Source organism: Aplidium turbinatum, chromosome 2, assembly GCF_918807975.1.
Source record: "Aplidium turbinatum chromosome 2, kaAplTurb1.1, whole genome shotgun sequence".
In the NCBI taxonomy this organism is placed as follows: Eukaryota; Metazoa; Chordata; class Ascidiacea; order Aplousobranchia; family Polyclinidae; genus Aplidium; species Aplidium turbinatum.
In genome coordinates this window covers 50,897,199-50,919,576 of record NC_137473.1, presented here as the reverse complement: position 1 = coordinate 50,919,576, position 22,378 = coordinate 50,897,199, and the positions used below count along the sequence as shown (strand labels likewise).

The 22,378-nt window shown below is 37.2% G+C and overlaps 2 protein-coding genes across 2 annotated transcripts; one reads left to right on the top strand and one right to left on the bottom strand.

Annotated features, from left to right (window-relative positions):
• The first annotated feature begins 2,003 nt into the window (after positions 1–2,003).
• On the top strand, positions 2,004–22,054 carry LOC145765023 (phosphatidylinositol 4-phosphate 5-kinase-like protein 1). Its single transcript, XM_082576755.1, has 8 exons — positions 2,004–2,171; positions 2,495–2,563; positions 2,787–2,950; positions 3,346–3,417; positions 4,062–4,152; positions 6,939–7,104; positions 16,696–16,858; positions 17,146–22,054. The coding sequence occupies exons 1-8, from the start codon at positions 2,004–2,006 to the stop codon at positions 17,795–17,797; spliced, it is 1,545 nt and encodes a 514-aa protein (XP_082432881.1). The 3' UTR covers positions 17,798–22,054.
• Positions 8,607–11,887, bottom strand: LOC145765694 (uncharacterized). The gene is made up of 4 exons (XM_082577515.1): positions 11,552–11,887; positions 11,098–11,285; positions 9,093–9,259; positions 8,607–8,780 (listed from the first exon to the last, which is right to left on the bottom strand). The coding sequence occupies exons 1-4, from the start codon at positions 11,668–11,670 to the stop codon at positions 8,607–8,609; spliced, it is 648 nt and encodes a 215-aa protein (XP_082433641.1). The 5' UTR covers positions 11,671–11,887.
• Positions 22,055–22,378: the final 324 nt, after the last annotated feature.

Below are 22,378 nucleotides of genomic sequence, written 5' to 3'. Positions count from 1 at the left end.
CTACAACATTTTGTGTGATTTATGCAGCGCATTAGAGGAAAATGTAGCCTAAATAAACTGAAACGAATTCAAAGTTCATGGAAGGCAATGGATTAACTAACAAAAGAATCAACTACAAAATCACAAATTTCACTGCGGTTTTTATGCCAATTTTTAACCATTTTATCACTAGTTGATGGTCGGATGTTTTAAATATGATTTTTCTTCTCAATTTCTATGCTGTCGTCATTATAACTGTTTAAGCTACAGCATGTAATTCACTCTATAATGCCAGCTCACGCTGCTGTTTCTATGATAACCTATGCATAACCTATGCTATGTAAACGCTGTATGACGATTAATGTTTTTGCGTAATTATACCAACATTGTGTACAAACGTCGTTTTCGTACATGATACGGAAGGTAAAAGTTGACCCCCTCTAGAATATTTATTGCCCCCCTCGTGCTCCAAGCTAGTTACGGGCCTGCTTCAACAATCGGAAAACTTCACTCTGTCAATCTCGGTAATCGGCCCTGCGTCAAAAATCTCTACAATTATGCGAAATTACCAGAAATTGTCTATAAAGACTTTGTCAGTCCAAGGATAAAGATTTAATGCCAAACTAACAAGCTCGAAAGAGTCCCCTGCCATAAACATGATTTGTAACCAGGCTGCATGAAACTTTCACCACTCGATGTCATCACAGCAAAATCAAAACATTTTCATAGCAACTAACACTGATGGCAAGAAACTTTACAATAATTGCCTCTACCCAGTGATCGATTTCGAGTAATGGGTAGTACCAAATTTAAGTCATAAGTAGAGTAGACAACTGGAAACAGACATTGCAGTCGGCTGCAGCGTGGGTCAGGTGTACGTCGGAAGGCGTACACCGATGCATAGCGCTCAAGTCCGCTTTCCCGCAATGCAGGATAAAGGTAAAAAACAAACTTTCGTGTAGATTTTAACAAAAATAAAGAATTAAAAAAAAAACTAACACTGATAGTTCCCGAACGTGGTCACGTCAGATAGACTTTATTTTTAGATTGTTTACTTTGTTCACGGTTTGTTTACTTCAAATTGGCAGCAGTGGCCGAGTGGTTAGCGCGTTGGGCTCGCAGTCGAGAGCCTGCATGTTCGACTCCAGCCACCCGCACTTGCTGTTGTTTCTCTGGGCAAGAAACTTTACGATAATTGCCTCTACCCAGTAATCGATTTTGAGTAATGGGTAGTACCAAATTTAAGTCATAAGTAGAGTAGACAACCGGAAACAGACATTGCAGTCGGCTGCAGCGTGGGCCAGGTGTACGTCGGAAGGCATACACTGATGCATAGCACTCAAGTCCGCTTTCCCGCAATGCAGGATAAAGATAATAAAACAAACAAATTATTTTGACATTTATGGGAAGATTATTATATTATGACTTCAAACTGGACAAACCATTTGTATAGCCTGTGCCAGTGTGCCTAGTAGTTTAGGTTAGAATGTATGTCAACTTAATTATAGCCACTGAAACATAGTTGTGGGAACAATGGCATGAATAAGTTACTTTGGAAAGCAAGACTTGTAAAATAAAATTACTCAAGCTTGAATTATTTTGGTGCTCCATATTGGGTGCTCAACATCAAGTTCTAGTGTGTGCATTCAGTTAGGCTGAAGCACGCACTTTAAGAACAGCCATCTAGCCTACTCAGCAGCACCGAGTGGAAGTAACAGGTCAAGTAAAAACAAAACACTCAAACTATCAATCTCGTGCCTAAGTGACTAGCCCTCTGACATTGTTTCAGATTGTCTATATGCAAAATAAACTACCTGAACTAATCTAATCTGTGAAAAATTTATCTCACATTTGAGAAAATTGACATGTATTTGATTATTGTACAATTGTACATAGTAGAATAAATCTATTTTTGTAAGTAGTTATTTAAAATTCTATTAACTCACTTTCAGCAATATTGTGTTGTGTCTATACTCTATAGTAGTCAATTATTGCTATGCTCTATTCATGTTTACATCATCAGGATGTCTAAATTAACTGCAGTCAAACGTGAAAATTACTTCACAAGGGTTCGTAAACGTTGGAAACGTAGGGATGTTGTTGAAATTACAGAAGAACATTCAAAATATTTATTTACACAATATATTCGACTTGGAATGAGAGAGTTTCTAATCCGCTGTAAAGAATATGAGGTACCGTATGCAATGAAAAGCTGCAACTCTAGCATCAATAAGTGGTTGCATGCCAGAGGAGCATCTTTTTTTTGTTTAATTTGTAAGCCTATTAAGTTAATTTATTCAATGTTTTTTTGTTGATTATTTTCTTGTTTTTAACATTCTGTCTACGTATTTCAAGTATTTATCATCAATCTTGTTATATATATTTTCCATTCATTTTCATGTGTTCCAACCACATTTTGACAAATGGGCAGTTTTGAGAGCTCTCATGCAAGGTCTAGTGGTTTCATTGCATTGGCTATGTTGTATATAATAATTCATCTTTTAATAAATTTTAGTTGGATCTTTTCGAAGATGATTACAAGGAAGTGAGGGTGGATGACATTTATTGCGACTTCAACAATGTGGTAGGCTATAATCTTTAAGCATGTCAAATTGTTGTTTGACAATGATATAACTATTTTTATAACCAACTGTATATTTTTTGCAAAACATTTCTAATGCTTTTTACACCATATCTATGGCTGCAGTGTAGGGTAGGCCTATGCATTATTTAAAATTGGATAAATTAAAACCAATTTTCAGTATTGCACGTCTGTTATTTTCTAATGCTTTTCATGTTTTTTTAAGACAATCCATTTTCATTCATATGCTCCAAATGTGTTTTCCTATCTTCGTCAAATGATTGGAATACCATCGTCAACATACATGGATATTATTTCACCTTTAGAGGAGGATTGTCGCTATTTAGAATTTCTTTCAAACTCAAAAAGTGGACAAAATTTCTTTTTCACGTAAGATAGATTACTGTATATAACTTTTTATGTGCTATACTGCATTTATTATTTGTGTTTGTGTGTCATTTCAAAGCCTTTCTGTCTTTTAGTTAGTGTAGTTTGATTAATAAAATATATATCTGCATTAATGTTGCATTTGACATTATTTGTACTTTCTTAACAATCAGTTTGTATTATATATTTATTATCTGTTGTCTAAGTTGTAGGCAACAAATCCTCAAATAACCAAATAAAACTTTGCAAGTTTGTTTTTATTCAACAGCATAGCCGTCACCTTTTTTGTGCCGCGTGGTAGTAACTTTGATCATTGCACGATGCACATTGCACATGGTTATGTTTTGTGAAATGTGTTATGGTGCTTTCAAATATTAATTTTACAACTTTTATTAAAGAAACAACAGACAATTGATGATTAAAACTGTGACAAAAACTGAAGCAGATTTTTTCATGAGGATTTTAGTAAGGTAAGTTTGCTAATAATCAGCAGTGATGCCATAAATGGAATTAATGGTATTTAAAAATAATGAGGGAGTGAAATCTGCAGTTTGTGTTATTGTGTTAAAGTTGTTTAATTCTGATTCACATCACAAAAACCTGTTATCTTTTTATAAAGATAGGTAAATTGAAATAGTCTGCATATAATTTCATAATTTTATGAAAAGATTGCAATCTGAGATAAGTGTAAGAAACCTTGATAGTTTTTCAAGTGTTTTAGAAAATAGTTTCACAATAAGATTTTGACAATTGTATGTAATTGTTGTTGAATATTTTAAATGCGGTTGAAAAACCTTTAAACATTGATGTTGAAAAGCTCTACAAGTCATTGAAAAAGTTTCTTTCGAGTGTATCTCGAAGTGAAAGGATATTGATCCGTTCAATTTAGATCAAGAAAAAGCTTGACAGGCTGCTGATGTAAAAAAAAAGCATATTATAAATAATGTAAAATTCCCATTCACTTGTTTCAATGATATTTCCTAGCACCTGTAACGTTTATTGGCTGTGAAAGCAACCAGTCTTTTTATTTTCTTTCTTGTTTTGTTTTAAATGATTTGTTGAAGTATATAAGTTTTTATTTCACTAATTCATTTGTTCTATGATTCCATCTCAGATACATTGACCACTTTGAAAATTTTCCACACAGTCTATTAGTGAAGTTCATTGGATTACACAGTGTGAAGCTGAAATTACTCTCAAAGCCGGTAATATTGCTTTTTTGCACATTTGTAGTTACATATCAAGTTCATTTACTATTTTCTAACAGCCATAACCCCCAGTAAAGGTAAAACAGGCTGTAGAGGTTATCAGAAAATAGTAACTGAATTTGATGTAATTTGCTCTGCTTGGCTTCTTTGCTTGGCATTGAGCACTTTTGTAGTATTAATAGCATTTATTGTTTGTAGTTACATATGCACCTGTCAAAGAAGTGAAATCCCTGTGAATCTAAACATCACTGCCGCCTCTTGTAATATAGCCTATATGTACGTGATGCACAATATTATCACATGGACTAGACATGTAGGCTCCTGTTTCTAAATTTTCTATTTCAATTACTGTTAAAATTGTCCCCGCATTATATGATTTTGGGTGAGCTTTGTTATATGCCACATAATTTACATGACATACCTATTGTGTAATTAGGAAGCTCCATTCAGCCTGTTTATTTGACTAGATTTTTGGCATTTATAATAACAGTCAGTTGCCTCCAAAGCCATTTGCAAACACGTGGTTGCTTGTTGCATTTTAATATTTCAGAGTACATATATGGCCTTTAAGACTCTCTATATGGCCTTTGTAGACCTAGAAAAAGACTTTGATCGAGTGCCAAGGAAGGTGATCTGGTGGGCCATGCGAAAGCTGAGTGTTGAGGAATGGCTAGTACGGATAGTACAATCAATGTACCTGAATGCTAGGAGCTGTGTGCGTGTTGGGGATGGGCACAGTAACACTTTCAAAGTAGGCGTAGATGTGCATCAGGGTTCTGTATTGAGCCCACTGCTCTTCATCATTGTCCTGGAGGCCCTGTCACTCGAACTGCGCACAGGCTGCCCTTGGGAGCTGTTGTATGCGGATGACCTTGCCATTATCGACACCTCATTGGAGTCACTAGTTGACAGAATCGTCGCCTGGAAGAAGGGAATGGAAGCAAAGGGCCTAAGAGTGAACATGGGTAAGACCAAAATAATGATCTCTGGCATCAACCAGAACTCCCTAAGAAGATCAGGAAAGCACCCTTGCTCGGTATGCCTAAGTGGAACCAGTAGCAACTCTATCTTCTGCACCAATTGCTCCCACTGGGTCCACAAAAAGTGTAGTGGAATTAATGGGTCACTCAGACCGGACCCACACTACTCATGCCCACGCTGTCAGGGCACAGCAAGACCAATAGATGGCAGGCCGGTAAGCGAGGTTGAGATTGAAGGTGGCACACTTGACGTGGTAGCTGACTTTTGCTACCTTGGTGATACCATGTCTTCTGGAGGGGGGTGTGAGCATGCGGCTATAACTCGGTGCAAGTCAGCCTGGAAAAAGTTTAGAGAACTTCTCCCTATCCTCACAAGCAAGCAACTTCCTGCTGCAACCAGAGGACAAGTTTACTCCAGTTGTATGAGGAGTGTCATGCTCTATGGCTCTGAAACGTGGGCTACTTTAGCAAGCACCGTCAAGCGCCTACAACGTAATGACAGAGCGATGGTAAGATGGACCTGCCTGGTCGGGCCTGAGGACAACATCCGGTTTGAGACTCTGCTATCAAAGCTCAAATTAAAAGACATCAGTGAAGTCCTCCAATTAGGCAGACTGAAATGGCTTGGTCACGTTGAGCGCAGCTCAAGCTGGATCTCACAGGTCAGATGTGTCAACATCGCAGCACAGCGGGGTCAAGGTAGACCAAAACTTTCTTGGGAAGAACTTGTAAAACGTGACCTTGTAGCCCTGAACATGGACTCTGCCAACCCAATAAATCGTGAAGTGTGGAGGGGAAGACTTCGTTCTCGACAGACAGACAGGCCACACCCTCGACATGAGGATTAATTCATGGCCTGTATAATCTAAATTGGTTGATGATGATGATGATACTCAAAAGATTTTTGTGCATATTAGATCATCATGCCGCATGCTGTCAAAATAGTTTACACCTTAATTATTAATAGTTGAAATCATTATAATGTTAGCATAAAACTTTTATAATTTCAGTCCGCAGCAGACGGTAATGTGTTAAAAAACAAACTTTTTCAACATTAAGAAAAAATATTAACTGAGAAAACCTATTTACTTTTTCAGGGTTGATTTTTTCTTTGAATAAACAACTTGGCATCAGTGATGTGCAAATCCATACTTCTTAAAAAACTTTTTTAAACTTGTTAGAAATATTTAAAAACAAGCTATATACCGGTTGTGTGGTCCAAAATTTTCCAAAACCTTTTCTGAATAATATGGTCAGTAAATATATGAAAATCTGTTCTTTGTAGTTTGTAGCAACATTCAAATTGTTTTGATACAACAACCGGTTTGTGCGAATCTGTGAGAAGCGCTGAATATTACTACAAATTTTACCTGAAATGACGACTTTCACCAAGAGTGTTGCCAGATAAGCAACATTTAAATTGTTTTGATATTACAACCGTTTCGTACGAATCTCTGAGAAGCGGATGAATATCACCACAAATTTTACCTGAAATGTAGTTTTTTCGGGAAGTGACTCTGTTTATGACGACTTTCGCCAAGAGTGTTGCCAGATAGGGATTTTCCCCTAATTTAAGAAAACTTCCAAGCGTTGAACACACAATCTTGTGACTTGGGACATTTTGAAGTCTTGGGCAGAGTGCAAACTTAACCTGGGAATTTATTCAGATTTGAAAATTTCACTAAATTTAAGACATTTTTTTTACTGGCAACACTGCCACAAATTAAAACTCTTTGATTGCATACCAATACCATGGCAAAAGGTGCCGAAAAATATATATACTTTCCTCTTTTTATTTTTTAGATCTACTTCCTTGTCATGCTGAGCATATTTTACCCTGGGGAGCGCATACATCACCACTATGATATCAAAGGATGTGAAATCGGCAGGTACACCACGCCAGCTGAAGACAGTAGCATGCTTGTCATATTGAAAGAAAAAAACCTAAAAGACGGAAAAATCAAACTGGGTATGTGACAACCAATGCAATCAAAACTCAACCAAGTGTAACCAGTAGCGTTGACGCAATCAGAGGGTAGTTTTGGTCCCGGAGTGATTTTAAGGGCCTGTAGCCTTTTCAAGGGCCAGAGAACTTAGAAACCACCGTATATTCTTAGGATTTAGTGCGTTTTTCTAAAACATGTCTCGATATGGGGCCCGAAGATCTCATTGGAACCGGGTCCAAATTATTTTCTCAACGACCTTGAGTGTAACTTCTTCTGCCTTGTAGTTTATGAAACATCCAAAAATTAAATTTCATGAGATGATTTTGGATTTCGGACTCTAGTATTTTTGCTCAGACTTCATAACCTAGTTCTAAAAATACGTTAAAGTTAGGAGAGAAGGGCTACGGAGAGTTGGTGTTACCTGCTGCAATTTTAACATCTTCATGAAGTCAAACGAACATTTCAAATCGATTTCGACTGTTGCAAACAGAGTTGTTGTGTTAAGCTTTAACATTTTGGAAAATTAGTTTGTTCAATGTTGGATTGACCCTTTCAATACTGCTCCCAGCTAACACAAGTATGCAGGCCCTGTACAGGTAAAGTGTGGGCTGCATTGCAGGCCCTTTGCGGGCGGCCCTTATAGTACCCGTACGGTTTTGGCCGCCGGGGAAACAGTGGTCCCAAGCGGGCTAAACGCAGTTTGAACGCGAGAAAACTGCGGTTTGTGCACGGGCTGAGCGAGGGGGAAGCAGTGGTCTCGAGCGGGCTAAACGCAGTTTGAACGCGAGAAAACTGCGGTTTGTGCACGGGCTGAGCGAAGGGGAAGCAGTGGTTTCGAGCGGGCTAAACGCAGGCTAGATGCAATATGTGTGCAGGCTAAATGCGGTTTATGAAATGCTAACCACTGCGGGTTGGACGTGGTTACGAAAGGGCATGCCACTGTTGACTTTAGTATCTGAGGTACAAACTGCTGATTAACTGTACACTGTAACAGCACACAAAGTCAACAAAAATTAGTGAATTTTTTTTTAATTTTACAAATACAATTTAGTGTAACGAGTATCTAAAAGACCAAAAAACAGAACACACACACGGTGATCAGTATTTATCGTTACAACTTTGAAAGGTTATAGTAAGGAAATGAAGCAAACTTTTTGAGTGAAAAAAGTGTAATATTAAAAGAAAAAACATTAAAAACTAATGTCAAAATTATCATTATATATGTCCGCCCTTGGCGTCGATCACCAACTGAAAACGTTTAGAAAACGCCTTACACGAATTACGCTCTCCGGAATTTTGGTCCATTCCTTTCGAAGCTTCATCTTCAGAGCCTTCAAACTTCAGTGACATGACGACGAGACCTTGCTCTCAAGGTAAGACCAGATCCCGAAGTGAAGAGGATTCAGATCGGGGGGGGGGGGGAGGGTGGCCACTCCTCCTTGGAAATGAAGTGTGGCACATTGGCTGAAAGCCACTCCTGCGTATCTTTAGCTCCATGAGACGGAGCTGAGTCCTGCTGTAAAGACTAAGCACGCTTCTTGAAATGCTTTTTAGCCCAGGGCAACAATGAACCATCGAGAATATCCTTGCAGTAGTTTTCCTTGTTCAGTTTCACTCCCTGACCCACGTAAAACAAACTACCCGAGTCCGTCACGGCAGCACTTTGCGTCCGAGACGCGACACGAGGTGTTTCATCCCCCTGACGTGACCAAACACGATCGTTTTGAGGGTTAAAATGATGTTGAACATCGAATTTATTTTCGTCGCTGAAAGCGATATTCGGTAACGTGCCTCCTTGGATGCGAGATTGAATAACTCGAGCTCTCGGAGAGCTCGAATTGATCGATGCCAAGGGCGGACATATTAAATGATAATTTTGACATTAGTTTTTTAATGTTTTTCCTTTAATATTACACGTTTTTTACTCAAAAATTTTGCTTCATTTCCTTACTATAACCTTTCAAAGTTGTAACGATAAATGTTGATGACCCTGAAATCAACAATAATCCACAGGCCCTGAGAGCAACGGATAAGGATCACATATAGATAGAGCAAGAGCTTTTGATCGTTTGGCTCTTCTTCTCCCACGATCCCTGCTTCCTCGCAGCAATTTACTGACACTTCTCTCTGCATCACTTCTTGATGCATGACTTGTTGAAGTGTTTCTTTTGAGTGCTCCTACAAAATAAAAATGATGTAAACTGATTGTCTTTTACTCACCAACTACGTACTGTTGATTACCTGAACAAACATAGCCTAATATTAACATATAGGAATGAAAGAATGGTATTAGTATCATTTTATAGGCTCCTATCAATCCCCTGGCACACATTTTTTACTGAATTTTCTTCATTGCTTGAAATTATTTCAATAAGATGTGATTCGATATTGATTGGTGGTGATGTGAATATTCATTTGGATGCTGTTGATATTAACAAAGTAACTTTCAATGCTCTGCTGGAGTCATGCTCTTTCATGCTCTGCTTGACCCAAATTATCTCTGAACCCACTTATAAATTGGGTCACTTGCTGGATGTTTTACTTACTAATAAACCACAGAAAATATCAGAAATATGTGTGAAAAATGTCTCGCTAAGCGATCATTTTTGATGATGATGGCTTTGACAGCAGAGCACTCCGAGCCATTGCGGGTGTCAAATGGCAACAGCATGTCACCAACACTGAGCTTCGCAGGCAAACCCAGCAGCTTCCAGCCTCATGCCTCGCTGCCCGCCACCGCTGGCTCGGACATATGCTTCGTCTCCCTGCCGATCACCCAACACTCGCCTTACTTCATTTTGATCCGAAGGAGGCTGGATGGAAACGCCCACGGTGTCCAGGGACCTCACAGAGATAAACCTGTCATTGGAAGAGGCCTCACTTTTTGCAGAAGACCCCAGTAAATGGAGGACCATAACCCACTTGATTGGTTCTACGCATGATGTCAACCCGGACATCGAGCAAGAGGACTGATTGATTGACTTGAACCAGTATGGATATAAAAAAGGTCACAGTAGTGAAACTCTTTTATTAACAATCGTAAATGACATACTTCTGGCATGTGATGAAAAATCTGCGAGTGTACTGTTCTTTTTTAGCTTGTTTTATTTTGCTGTACAATTTTGCTGTAAATTTTCACTCGCAGGTGGACAGTTGTTGCTAAATCAGCGATTTTGCAAGCCACATGACATTTTGCCACATGACAACCTCATAAAATTGATCCAGGTTTTCCAGGGTGCCGCAAGGTCAAAAACGTTGCGAATCACTGCCTTAATGGCTTAACCCATTGATTGCACACAACACATGCCAAACATCAAACTGAAGTACAGTGTTTTGTTTAGTACGCAGTCAAATACTTGGTTTTCATAAAGTTTGAAAACTACAGCGATATATGTTTTAAATTGTTCTGATTTTTTCTTACAGCAATGTATTGAAACGGTATCTGAAAACAAAGATTGCACCAAATCTCAAGTTAAATAACTAGTGCTCAGTATAAATGCTACATGTACTTACAACGCCATTCATAAAAGTTTCTTCTTTTAGTTTCTCTTCCATCGCCTCCAATTTGTTGCGAGATTTAATGGGAAACGAAGCTCCGTCTGGCAAAATATCTGGTGAAATATTTTTCATCCCTGTCTTCCTCAAAATTGATGACAAGATGCCAGAATGCACCTTTTAGGCTTTAGCGTGTCTTTTATCACTTCTTGGTTTCTTAGAACTTGTATCAACAATTTTTTGTCCGACTCATCAATACTGCGTCTAAATACAAAGTTTTTTTAAGCCTCACTATAATGTAACATTGCATACACTTTTCACTTACTTTGAACCCAATATTAGTTTGTAACAACACTTTTTCTGACATGTATGCATTTCAACATGTTTAAGGATTAATTCCGCTCAAAAGCAAAAACGCTCACTACAGGTAACTCTCAAGTAATCAGCTTTGCAAACGAAAAGGATGACTGCTGTTTTAAGCAGAGAGTGATAAGGCATTTTCATTGCATTAACTAACGCACCATTCCTGTTTGTGTTAATGCTCGTTTCTGGATCAATTGGCACTTCATGCTGAGGTTCAGCAACATGCAACCTCTCATCATCACGGGATGACATGAGGCTTGGCGGTACACGCGGCATAACACTTTCGCTTTCGTCATTTGAAGAACTGTCATACCTTTTGAAGTGCTCTTCATATTTTTCAGTTTTCCTGAATCATCATGAAATGGTTAATCTACATGACGTTAATTTTCTCTCAAAACTGAGTTGCTGACAAGTGGAATGGAATATTGTAATCTTGAATTATTATATCAGTACATATTACACTACTAGCTTCTTAGCTAGGCACCAAACGAAAACAACATAACATGTAAACATTTCTTCCCTTGGTGCTATGCATGACAATCTGAACATACATGCCAGAAGCAATTGTGAAAAACTCCAGCAGTTAATTCCTCTAGTCAACTATAAGCATACCTTCTTTTCCTTCTAGGAGTGGATGCCACTACTCCATTATCAGTGGAAAGATCAGATGTATCCAGTGACAACTGTTGTTTCCTCAACGCTTTTTCATATGTCCCTGAAAGAAATTGCATTTACGTAGTTAAATATATTAAGCATAAGTTAACGTCATCCAAACATCATAAAAATTAGAGTTTGGAAGAAAAACTACTTCAAGAACATCAAACTGCTTCGAAAACTGAATCAGTACTTTTCCTATCAGTTCCTATTATGTGAACATTAATGCTGCTGCATTGACAGACATCAAAGCAGTTATTCAACTGGGAAAATTAACTTATTTCTGCTATTACATTCAGCACTTGACTAAAAGAAAAGTGAGAGCATGTTAGCAGATACTGTAGTACAAAATACATGCAATCTGCATTATACTGAGTACCGTATAATAAATAATGCATAGTTATGGAAGCACAATAATTAGAATATTTGTGTTATTTATTGACAGTTTTTATACACACCAAGCAATTCTATATATACTTAAGAGAAAGATAACTCAATAGTTTAGCATTTTAAACAACTTTTGTTTAAGTGCTTCAAACGTTTAGTATTTTCACACCTGCTTTTCCGAGAACATGTATATCATAAACGAACCAGGATGCGCAACAGTCACACTTGTCAATAACAGACTTTTCTCGTTTGGAAGCACTCCATGATCTTGGGGGCCAGTAACATGCAGCTTCTTCATCTCCATGAAACCATCGTAGATGGTATAATTGCTACAGTTGTGGACAAAACAAATTCAACTATTGCATATTGAGCCATCACAGTTTTAGGGTAAATATTAATATACCTACACTGAAAAGACAGGTTTAAGATTAATACACACTGAAAAGTATATTAACGGATATATTTATGAACATGTTTGCCAACAAAGTTGGTAATTAAGCATTGAGGTTACCACAGCACATACAAAACATACGTAATCTAAAAAATTCATATTATGCATATGGATATATTTATGAACAATTGAACATGTTTGCCAACAAAGTTGGTAATTAAGCATTGAGGTTACCACAGCACATACAAAACATACATAATCTAAAAAATTCATATTATGCATATGGATATATTTATGAACAATTGAACATGTTTGCCAACAAAGTTGGTAATTAAGCATTGAGGTTACCACAGCACATACAGAACATACATAATCTAAAAAATTCATATTATGCATAGTTGCATACACATATCACAATGCATTATAGTGTAAATACTGAACACTTACTTGACTATAAAAATTTCCATGATCATTATGCACAAACGGCATTGCTACAAAATCATCATTAAATGGTAATAAGACAATTTTTTTGGTTAATGCACTTATTGGTACAACCAAAAGATCACAGGCAAGTCTTGATACAACGTATATTCCAAGACTTTTAGAGTTCAATGGGGTGTCAAAAAAACATTGCAAGGTTAAGAACTGTTGAATTACAACATTAACTTCTCCATTAGGTGCAACAAGTATATTTTTCACCAAAACTATCTGGTTATTAACTTCAAAGCAATTATTACGTTGCGACGTAGATACTAAAAAATCTCCAATGTACTTCTTGTACTGACTACAGTGTCTGTGAGAAAGTGGTATTGGTCCAGCTAAGTGTTGTTGCTTATAACACTTGGTTGTGTCATCTTTAGGGGGCAACAATTTGAGCAACAGGATTCTGAGGCCTACGCACCATAGCTTTTAGCTGTCCTAAAAGGCTTTCAAATGGAAAACAGGAAATATTATTCAAACTTCCATACTTCTTGGCATCTTGTGCAAGATGTACGGTATTAAACTATGCATATTATAGACTAAAGCTTGGCGACCATATTGCTCAGGAACTTTCTTAACAAATAGTTTTAACAATTTGCATGCATGCGAATTGTGACTAAGGGGCGAAAGGGGTTATGGCCCCCCCAAATTTTCCAAGTTGGATTCCGAAGTTGAGCCCTTTGTTGAAAATGTAATAAAATTTGTAGAAATTTATAATGTTTTCCAAGACATCTGGCTATTAGCACCCCCCAGGACTTGTTTTAGACACACAGAAAGACACCAATAAATTTTGCAAATTGTAAATCGCGCAAAGTTTACGAGATTTACGTTTCTTTGAACTAATTTGTAGAAGCAATTTCAGAATGGCTTACTGTGTTGGATTTTTGTGTACAGTAGTTATTGAGTTTATGTGTAGCTGAGTGACTTGTAGAAAAAAAAGCAGAGATACAATATATATAATTGAGCGCAATAACGTATAAGGTGATTAGTGAAGATTAACTTATCTGTAATTGATGTAGGCCTACTTTTCATTCAGACAAACCTTAAGCATATAATTTCAGTTTAAAACAGTGGTATTAAAACAAGTGAATTAGGTTAAAATGCTACGCAATTAAACATATGCAGCTGTGAAAATAAAAAGTGGTCTGTTGCAGTAAATAGATCAAGTAGCCTAATTAAGACATCAATTACTGTAACATGGGGAAACAAAAATAGAAATAACAACAAAAAAACAAGAGAAGGAACAGCTCGAAAGGTCAAATTTTCAAAAATATTATTGTTGCGTCATAAAATATGAAAATTAGGCAAAAGTTATAAAATCAGTCAGACTGAGTTGATTACATTTACATTTTTATAAATTCAAAAATGTGCAGAACTACAAACTATTGGCCAACAAAAAAAAATTAAACAAAAACGGAGTTGTAACATACAGTACCGTACAATCAACAGTCCAGATTCAATTCTTTACAAATTTGATTGGGTACCGTAATCATAAACAACATTCTTTAGAGTCGATGATTACAGCACCAAGCCTGGGTAGTGTTTGAACTTGGTTGACTACGGTACGGTTAGGTGGAATATAAAAAAGGCCAAAACCATTTCTTGTGACTTCTCTTTACTTTGTCTTCAAAATTCAACAATAAAAGTGGCTATCTACGAGCGACCCAACTCAGAAAATGCAAATAACAAAATGGCTGCCGAATTCACTGGTAGGCCTAGCTAGTCTGGCTAGGCTAAATCAAGGTTTCTTTGAATTGTCCCTTCTCTGCGAGTTCTTCATCGATTTTGAAAATTTTGCAACTAAAATGACCACAATTACATTCCTTTCTCAATTTGTCCAAATCTAGCTATTCTCCAGGCCTAAATTTTTCTTGATTCCAATTGATATATTTAGACCTGGATTGCAAAAACTTTGCTGTTCACTTTAAAAAAGCGCGGGAAAACTGATGTAGCTTCAGTGCTTCACACAAGTAAAACAATTCTTTTTGTTTTCGTGGCTGCAGCTTACAAACACGCCGGAATTGTTTATTTGGCTATACATAATAATTATAAAGTCAGTTGAGAAGACTTAATAGTTGAAAATGACAGAATGAGCAAAATTAATTACAGCTTTACGTTGTAAACCGCGCTGTTCCCTCACAGTACCGGCATTGGCATCGAAACCTAACAAGCCCGCATAGTATAATTCATTCTTATTTATATATCAAGGCAGTTGCTAAAACCAACTCGAAACTGCCAATTTTTAAACATTTATTATGTAAAACAAAAATGAACGAATTTTAATGGCAGCTAAACTCACAGCGACCTGCCTGCACAGTTACTGTACAGCTCCACAACAGTTTATAAAGAGTATTGGAGTTTTCTGCTGAAACTACGCTGACAAGATTATTCGACAGTTAGATAAATTTTAAGGCTACCTAAAGATTTTATTAGTCTCTCAAAATCATTTCCGACAGTTTAAAAAGAAGTTAACGATGTTACACCGCATATAGTTCCTGCAACGGTCCACTACAGTTTATAGCATCATAAAAGTAAAATGATAATTTTTGTTTTCGTGGCTACAAACACGCTGGGATTGCTTATTACATAACACAATAATCATAAAGTCAGTTCTGGAGAATTACAATGCTTTAAAAAAGCAATCAAAGGAAATTTAAATATGTCTACGTCAGCGAAACTGCATGGTGACCGTGCAGTACCCGCACTGGCATCGCAGCCCGCACGGGCCTGCAGAGCCCCTCCCTAAACCCGCACGGGACCTGCATGGCTGTGTTAGCTGGGCTTGCGCATAGTTGCACAATAACGTTACAAACTGTACAAAGAAATGTACACGTTTGACAGAGGGTTGGTATGCCATAAGAAAATTAAGATTTTTCTGTGCCGCGTGCTAATCAAACCACTAAACCGACACGGAGTCATACAAAAGCGTTTTTGAAGACACCTAAAGTGCATCATACGCTTATAAAGTGTTTGTTTATTGTAATCGAGTTTCGGGGCCAAACTGTGCGGATGCAAAGCGTTCATTCTAGTTTCTTAAATTGATTTAAGGTTGGTTCAATGTACATATAAAGTATTATCGTTCACTCTGGGTGATGTATTTCCTTTCTCAATTGCTTAGCTTTCATACAGTCTGTTCCATTATTTGTTCAGTGAAGCGCGGTGTTGTGCTGTCGATATGATTTCGTAATCCGTTCAAACGCTTTCATTCACTGTTCTTTATTGCGCTGGGTATTTTTCTTTTGTTGTTGATCTAATAATGACGATACGAGTTTACGTGCCTTGGTGTTTGAAAGTTTATGAGTTATATGCTTTGTTGTTGTAAAATAATCATTTGTTAGTAACTCTTTAGGTTGCTACATACTTGCTGTAATACATCTCTTAAATTACATTTAGAAGTTAAAAGTTATGTCATTTCTTCCAATTAGTTAGTAGAAAGACTTCTTCGTCTTTTGTTTTTTGTTACTAACATCTCCAGCATGACATAAATTAGCTTTAGCTACTGCTATATAAGCGATATACCAGCATGCCAGTGAGTGTGGAGAAACCATAAAAATTGTTTCATTTCAGTGACAATTTTGTCATTTTCTTTTCGATCGAACAAGTATATACTGTCTGTCCTTCAAGTTTCTTTCATCATCTGTTTGTCCCTTCAGTAGATGAGACCTAGCGTTTGTCCCCGCTAGCAGGTGCCCGCCAGATTTTTCATGCCTTTTGCCATGCTTCCCTATTGTTAGAGTTGATTCTATCCAGGTTTTTTGCACTGATGTCGTCTCTGACCAACTCTAGCCATCGTTTTTTTTTTGGTAACGTTGAAAAAATGTTGATTTACTCTCTTTTTACCCAGGGTCTCAACGGGAGTGGTTTCTGAAGCAAATTAAACACGACACTGACTTTTTGCTCGACATCCAGGTGCTTGACTATAGCCTGCTGATTGGTGTCCAGTCTCTTCACCAGGACGAGATCAGACAGAATAGCGATCTTGCCACCGTGATAAAACGTGCGCAAAAGTAAGAAATGAAACATGTGATGGTTTTTTTTAAGTATTGTTTTTATTGACGCATTCTTTTTGCAATCTGCTCCCGCGACCCCACTTAATGATAATAATAATTCATGTCACACCAGTTGGCTGCGAAATAGCGTCAATAAAAAGTCTCCATAATTAGCGGTTTTCAACTGTCGCAGTTCTTCTTAGCTGTACTCTGTGAGGGTTCAAACCCACTTTGCATGAAAGTTTATGCAGGTCTTCCTAGGTTTCTTTTGACACCACCTGTTCAGGTTCGTTATTGTGTTTCAGATCTACTTCCAAGTATCAAAGTGTAGGAGTGAAAGGTCATCGTCTTTCCATACGACCAAGAGATTCAAAAGACATCCCAACTCCCTCCGCATCTCCGGCTCTCTATGATGGGTATGAAAGTGAGGCATCCTCTCTTCCTGGGATGGTTAACGTTAAAGATGCAACTGGAAGTCACTCCGGGACGTCCACTGCGACAGTAGAAACAGAAACAGGAGAAATAAAACCATCAAAAAGAAAAGACAAATATCCTTCTCCTCTTGTGAAGCAAACTCTTCCTGATTATAAATCTATATCTCTGACGCCGTCTCACGGACCCAGCGTTGATAAGATAGATAAGGCAGCATCCGTTTCATCGGTAAAGGTCACAACATCCCGAGATATCTTTTGTCGTAACAGCCGTGTCATCACAGGAGAAGAGGCACTCCTTCAAAATCGGAGGCTTCTACCGGATTATCGGAATGAATTGCATGTTATTGATGGGGAGGAACGATACTATTTAGGAGTGATCGATTTTTTCACTCGGTACACTTTCAAAAAGAAATTAGAAAACGCATACAAGCGTATTCTTTATCCTCCTTTATCGTTTTCAACTGTTCCCCCTAAAGCATACGCTGCTAGGTTTAATAAATATTGGGAAGAGCATACTGAATAATAGCTTAATATAAATTGCTTTTGATAACTATCATATGTTTTCTCATTTTTGTATGAGAAAACCTGCAAATTCTTTCTAAACCATACCTTAGTCCATGCTTCTGCGTCGATAATGTGGCAGGCACTGTGTGTGGCAGGAACTTTTCGACAAAACATTTCAATTGGAAAAAGTTAAAATATCATTCAATTACAGTACTATGTTATTCAGTGTTACCAGACTCCGCCAAATATATTTTTTCACAACTGCTTCACTAATTCCCCAATTGCAACGCCATTTTACTAGCACTTTTTCATTGTTAATTGACTTCAAGAGTTCTGCCGTTAAGTTTAGGGAGACCTTTAAAAAAAGGTCTTCACTCACGTTTGGTTCGGTTTTCGGTCAATTTCTGCAGGGTCTCTAGAAGAATTAAAAGACATTTCCTTCCAAGACCCAGGTTTTTACAGGCTTCCTTGCAGGCTGCACTTCCCGCTGCAACTTTTCAGAGCCTGAAAAATTTCTCCAATTTGAAATTTTGGTTTTTAATAGTATTAAAATTTTCCATTTGGAGCAAATTCTCAATCTGGCAACACTGACAGTACTCATTGTTTGATACTGTATTTGAACTAATTTCTACAAAACTAAATTTTTTTTTATTATTCAAAACTAGTTTTGCATAGCTGTTGTTTGAGACGCTATCAACAGACCCTTGCATTGCGCGACATGTCGATTTGTGTAATAAATAATAATCTTTTCTTCAAATAAGCTTATTAACTGCTCCAAGGAAACCTACTACATGTACAATGTACATATGTCTGTGAGCATAACCATAGTAAGGCAAGGGGCAAATCCATGTCACTTTTTTCCATGTCACTATCTAGGCTATTTATGGCTTTGCCTGTTGCATTTCTTCATTCACGCCTTCTGCATTTTACAGCATTCTCGAATGATCCATCTAGTTTTTCTATCATCAATGACGTCATCATACAATCAATCCACGTGTTATTACAAGCTCGGGCGGTGGTGTTCGCCTCATCTTTGTAAGTTTTATCAAACAGAATAATTAGATTCTGAGAGCACACTTTTTCATGGATTTCTTATGAACAAATTCTAAACAACAAAGGCAGACCCCGATAACACCGTTTACAATGGTCATCCGCAAACGTTTTATCGTTGCTTTGCGTCAACGTCATTTACTTTGCAATAGGGTCATGCGTCAACGTTTTGCAAAGCCGAAATCGTTGCTTTGCTAATAAATTGCTGCAGCCCAGTGATCCTCACCTTGCATGCTGATCCTGTGCACAAGCTCCACTGTTTGGAAATAGTGGTTTACTTAGAAGCTTAGCGTCATAATTTTGCTTCACTATTGCACCTTTGCCAACCAAATAGGCCTGGTGTGTTGGTTGAAGGGAAGACATCGATAAAGTTCCGATAGAAAACATTTTCAAAAACTGGCATCCCTGAATTTGAGCATGTATTAGTGACAATTTGTACAGTGACGCTAGTGCTCATTTAGCTGAAGTTTCTATAGTCGCCAGATGGCGCCTTTGCACTTGTATTTCTTCGTTTTAAGATATAAACTTCTTAATATGACTTTTTACCTTTCAGAAATACTTTTCATCTCTGAAAGTAACTTGTTTAGGTTTAGCCCCGTTTTGTCTGGGTTTGATTCAAGATGTATGCTTTAGTTTGCTTTCGACGACTTTTTTTCAGTATTATCCAGATTTGTGAAGTTAGATCAATCGTTGTAAAACGTTATCCTTTTGAAGGACTTGCTTGATTCTAGAAAAGACACTTTCCTAAATGCAGTTCACCAGAGTACATTTGAAGCTACTTTAAGTGTAGCGATATTCAGCGTTTAACTCGATTGTAGAAGTTGTTTGAAGAGTTGCTTTCAACTAAACACACTTGAAATAGGGAATCAGCAGTGTTGCCAGATGTTTTTTAAAGCTTTATCCCAATTGCGATTGACACCAACTTAAAAATATCTTATGCAAAACCGCACAGATTTTAAGTCTCGATAAAGAACTTTTTCAACTAACTGAAGAAATTGTATTTGTAAATTTATGTTTACTTCAAATCATATACGGTAGTCTGAATCATTGCAAATTTATGAATGAAACACGGCGTTTAGAAGTTACAATACCTTGTTTAATGAATTTCTATTACATTTACAGACTATATGAAATGAAGTAGGTAGAAGTAGGTAAATTTACGAATATCATTATTTTTAAGCAGCTGATATAACGTGGACTTAGGTTTGTACGTTTTGAAAATACTGCGCAAGTTTTTAATCACAAATGTCCAGGACTTGATAAACAACACTGATTCCGCGCTTAAAATGTGTTTGGTTAATAGCAGTTATAAAATACTTCTTGCAAATGACAGTTAACCCGCGTTAACCACTTTATTTGATGATGTGGTTATGTAATTTGTCTTTACAGGCTACAGTACATATCTAACTTTGGTTTTCTTTCTGTACCATTGCTTTAAAAAAGTTTTACTTGAATTTCTCTTTGATATTCCGCTGATATTGTGACTCACCCGAATGTCCCACACTCTTCAAAGTAGGTTGAGGTAGCTTTACAAATATTGCACTTTGCGTCATAGTTATTCAAAGCAGCCTTTCGTAATGATTCAGTGTAAAGGAGGCTTGTAATTGTTGTACAATTGCACCAACATGAAATACCTTGAAGTCGCCAAGTTGAGACTTGTGGTTAAGAACTATCAATATCACAGAAGAGTATGTTTGAGAAAGAAGCATATAAAATTTTGCAAAAGCATAACCTACCACGTACTGAACAACGCCATTGACCACGTCACTCCGTTTGTAAAATAAACTTTTAGTTGGGAAAATATTTTGACCATTAAACAATATAACTTTTGCTTTACCTTAAAATTTTCACTCAAGTAGTTCCTAAACTTAGCTTTTTGTTCATTTTTACTACGCACTTGATCTCCATAGTTGTATTTGAAGTGTCTGGTTTCCAATGCCAACTTTCACTGTTAGGAAACTGAAAAGATTTTTAACCACAGAGACCTATAGAAATAGACGGCTATCACATCACAGGAAATTTGTCTATTTAAGAATAAATTTTAAAGATTTTTGCTGACTTGTAAATTACCTAATGTTGCTATTAGAAAATCAAGAATCTTATGTCTTGTCAGCAAAGTTGCTATAGCCTATATACTGTATTATTCACAATTTTGGCGCTCTGGGAGCTTTGAAAAATATGGACACATTTTGTGAGATATCCAGTATCAGTGTTTTGCTATTGCCTTAGATTAGAAGTTTATGTTTCACGTATTTTAGTGATATGCCTCTAATTAATTGATGGCGACATTTCACATACATGTACTGTATCTTTCAATCCTGTATGTACATTTTTTTGATTTAAGTACAACTTTCATACTTTTCAAGCAAACGTTTAGCCTATATGGCAGTGGTGCTCAACTGGGGTTCTGCAAAGCGATTTCAGGGGGTCCGTGAAAGTCATCGAATTTGCAACATTGTCACAATATGTTTCTATCTTCAAGTAAAGACACTTTTGAAAGATTGATGACGTAGTTTATTGGGATATCAAACGTTGAACAGTCAGATAAAGAGTCGAACAGCTCTACAGTACTTGTGAGATGTTAGATGCAAACCTTGAACTAACGAATGGTTCACCACTTCCAGCACGTACATAAATCAAGTTCTGAACAGCCAACGTCTCAGCCGATTTCAAACTAGCTTTACGATACTACTTGCCACAGCTACTTTACAATTGACAATAACTTCCAATTTTACAATCTACTCAATATCGGTTACAACTCTACAATACAATCATCTACAGCACAACTCTACTAAAAGGCCTGTCAAAACTCAAATTTAATCCCCATAATACACTACCCTAATAATTTCACAATCGAATGACGCGGCTATTTATAACAGGTTTGCTTGGACCATAAACTTCCACAATCCACAGACTAGGGTAATATTCAATCCAGGGATATCTATAACTACAATCACATGAACTCGTTCTTTTGAGTGTGTCGCTTCGAAACTTATGAAACTTTTGATTCCCTTAGGGGACGCGATGTAGCAAAAGTTCAGACCGCTTCGAATGCACCAAAAGGGGTGGGTCCGCCAAAACATAAAGGTTGAGAACCATTGCTATATGGCATCTTGTGATGTCGCATTAATGTGAGAATGGCCGAAAACCGTTTTGGATAAGTATGCTGAGATTTCTTCAACTATAAATTTATTTTTGTCGCCTTAATAAACAAATCGAATATATATATTTTTTTTGTTACAAATTGTTTTCACATTCTCCTGGTCTCAAAGTCTTGCTTTAATCAGTGTTGCCACTTTTTCATGAAAATTTGTCGTTTTATGATCAGATTTTCACTGATCAAGCAACCTTGGACATAATTAAGGCAAAGTTTTAATACCAGAGTTTGTGTTCAAAGATGTGTCTTTAAAAATGTAAACGACGACAGTGTAAAACGTTTAAGATACCAACAGAAGCCGTTGAAGTATCCTATAAAACTCTGAATAATGGAAAAGACTCTCAAAAGTATCATAATCGCTGGTGTACGCAGAAGGTGCATCAGGCCATGTCT

What these genes read in the sequence shown, in the direction of transcription:
- LOC145765023 (XM_082576755.1), top strand. Translation starts at nt 2,004, where the DNA reads ATGTCTAAATTAACTGCAGTCAAACGTGAAAATTACTTCACAAGGGTT. An exon ending in TCCGCTGTAAAGAATATGAG is followed by an intron (nt 2,172 to 2,494) that starts GTACCGTATGCA and finishes AATAAATTTTAG; the next exon opens with TTGGATCTTTTCGAAGATGA. An exon ending in ATTGCGACTTCAACAATGTG is followed by an intron (nt 2,564 to 2,786) that starts GTAGGCTATAAT and finishes TGTTTTTTTAAG; the next exon opens with ACAATCCATTTTCATTCATA.
- LOC145765694 (XM_082577515.1), bottom strand. Translation starts at nt 11,670, where the DNA reads ATGCAATTTCTTTCAGGGACATATGAAAAAGCGTTGAGGAAACAACAG. An exon ending in ACTCCTAGAAGGAAAAGAAG is followed by an intron (nt 11,286 to 11,551) that starts GTATGCTTATAG and finishes ATGATGATTCAG; the next exon opens with GAAAACTGAAAAATATGAAG. An exon ending in ATCCGTTGCTCTCAGGGCCT is followed by an intron (nt 8,781 to 9,092) that starts GTGGATTATTGT and finishes TGGTCACGTCAG; the next exon opens with GGGGATGAAACACCTCGTGT.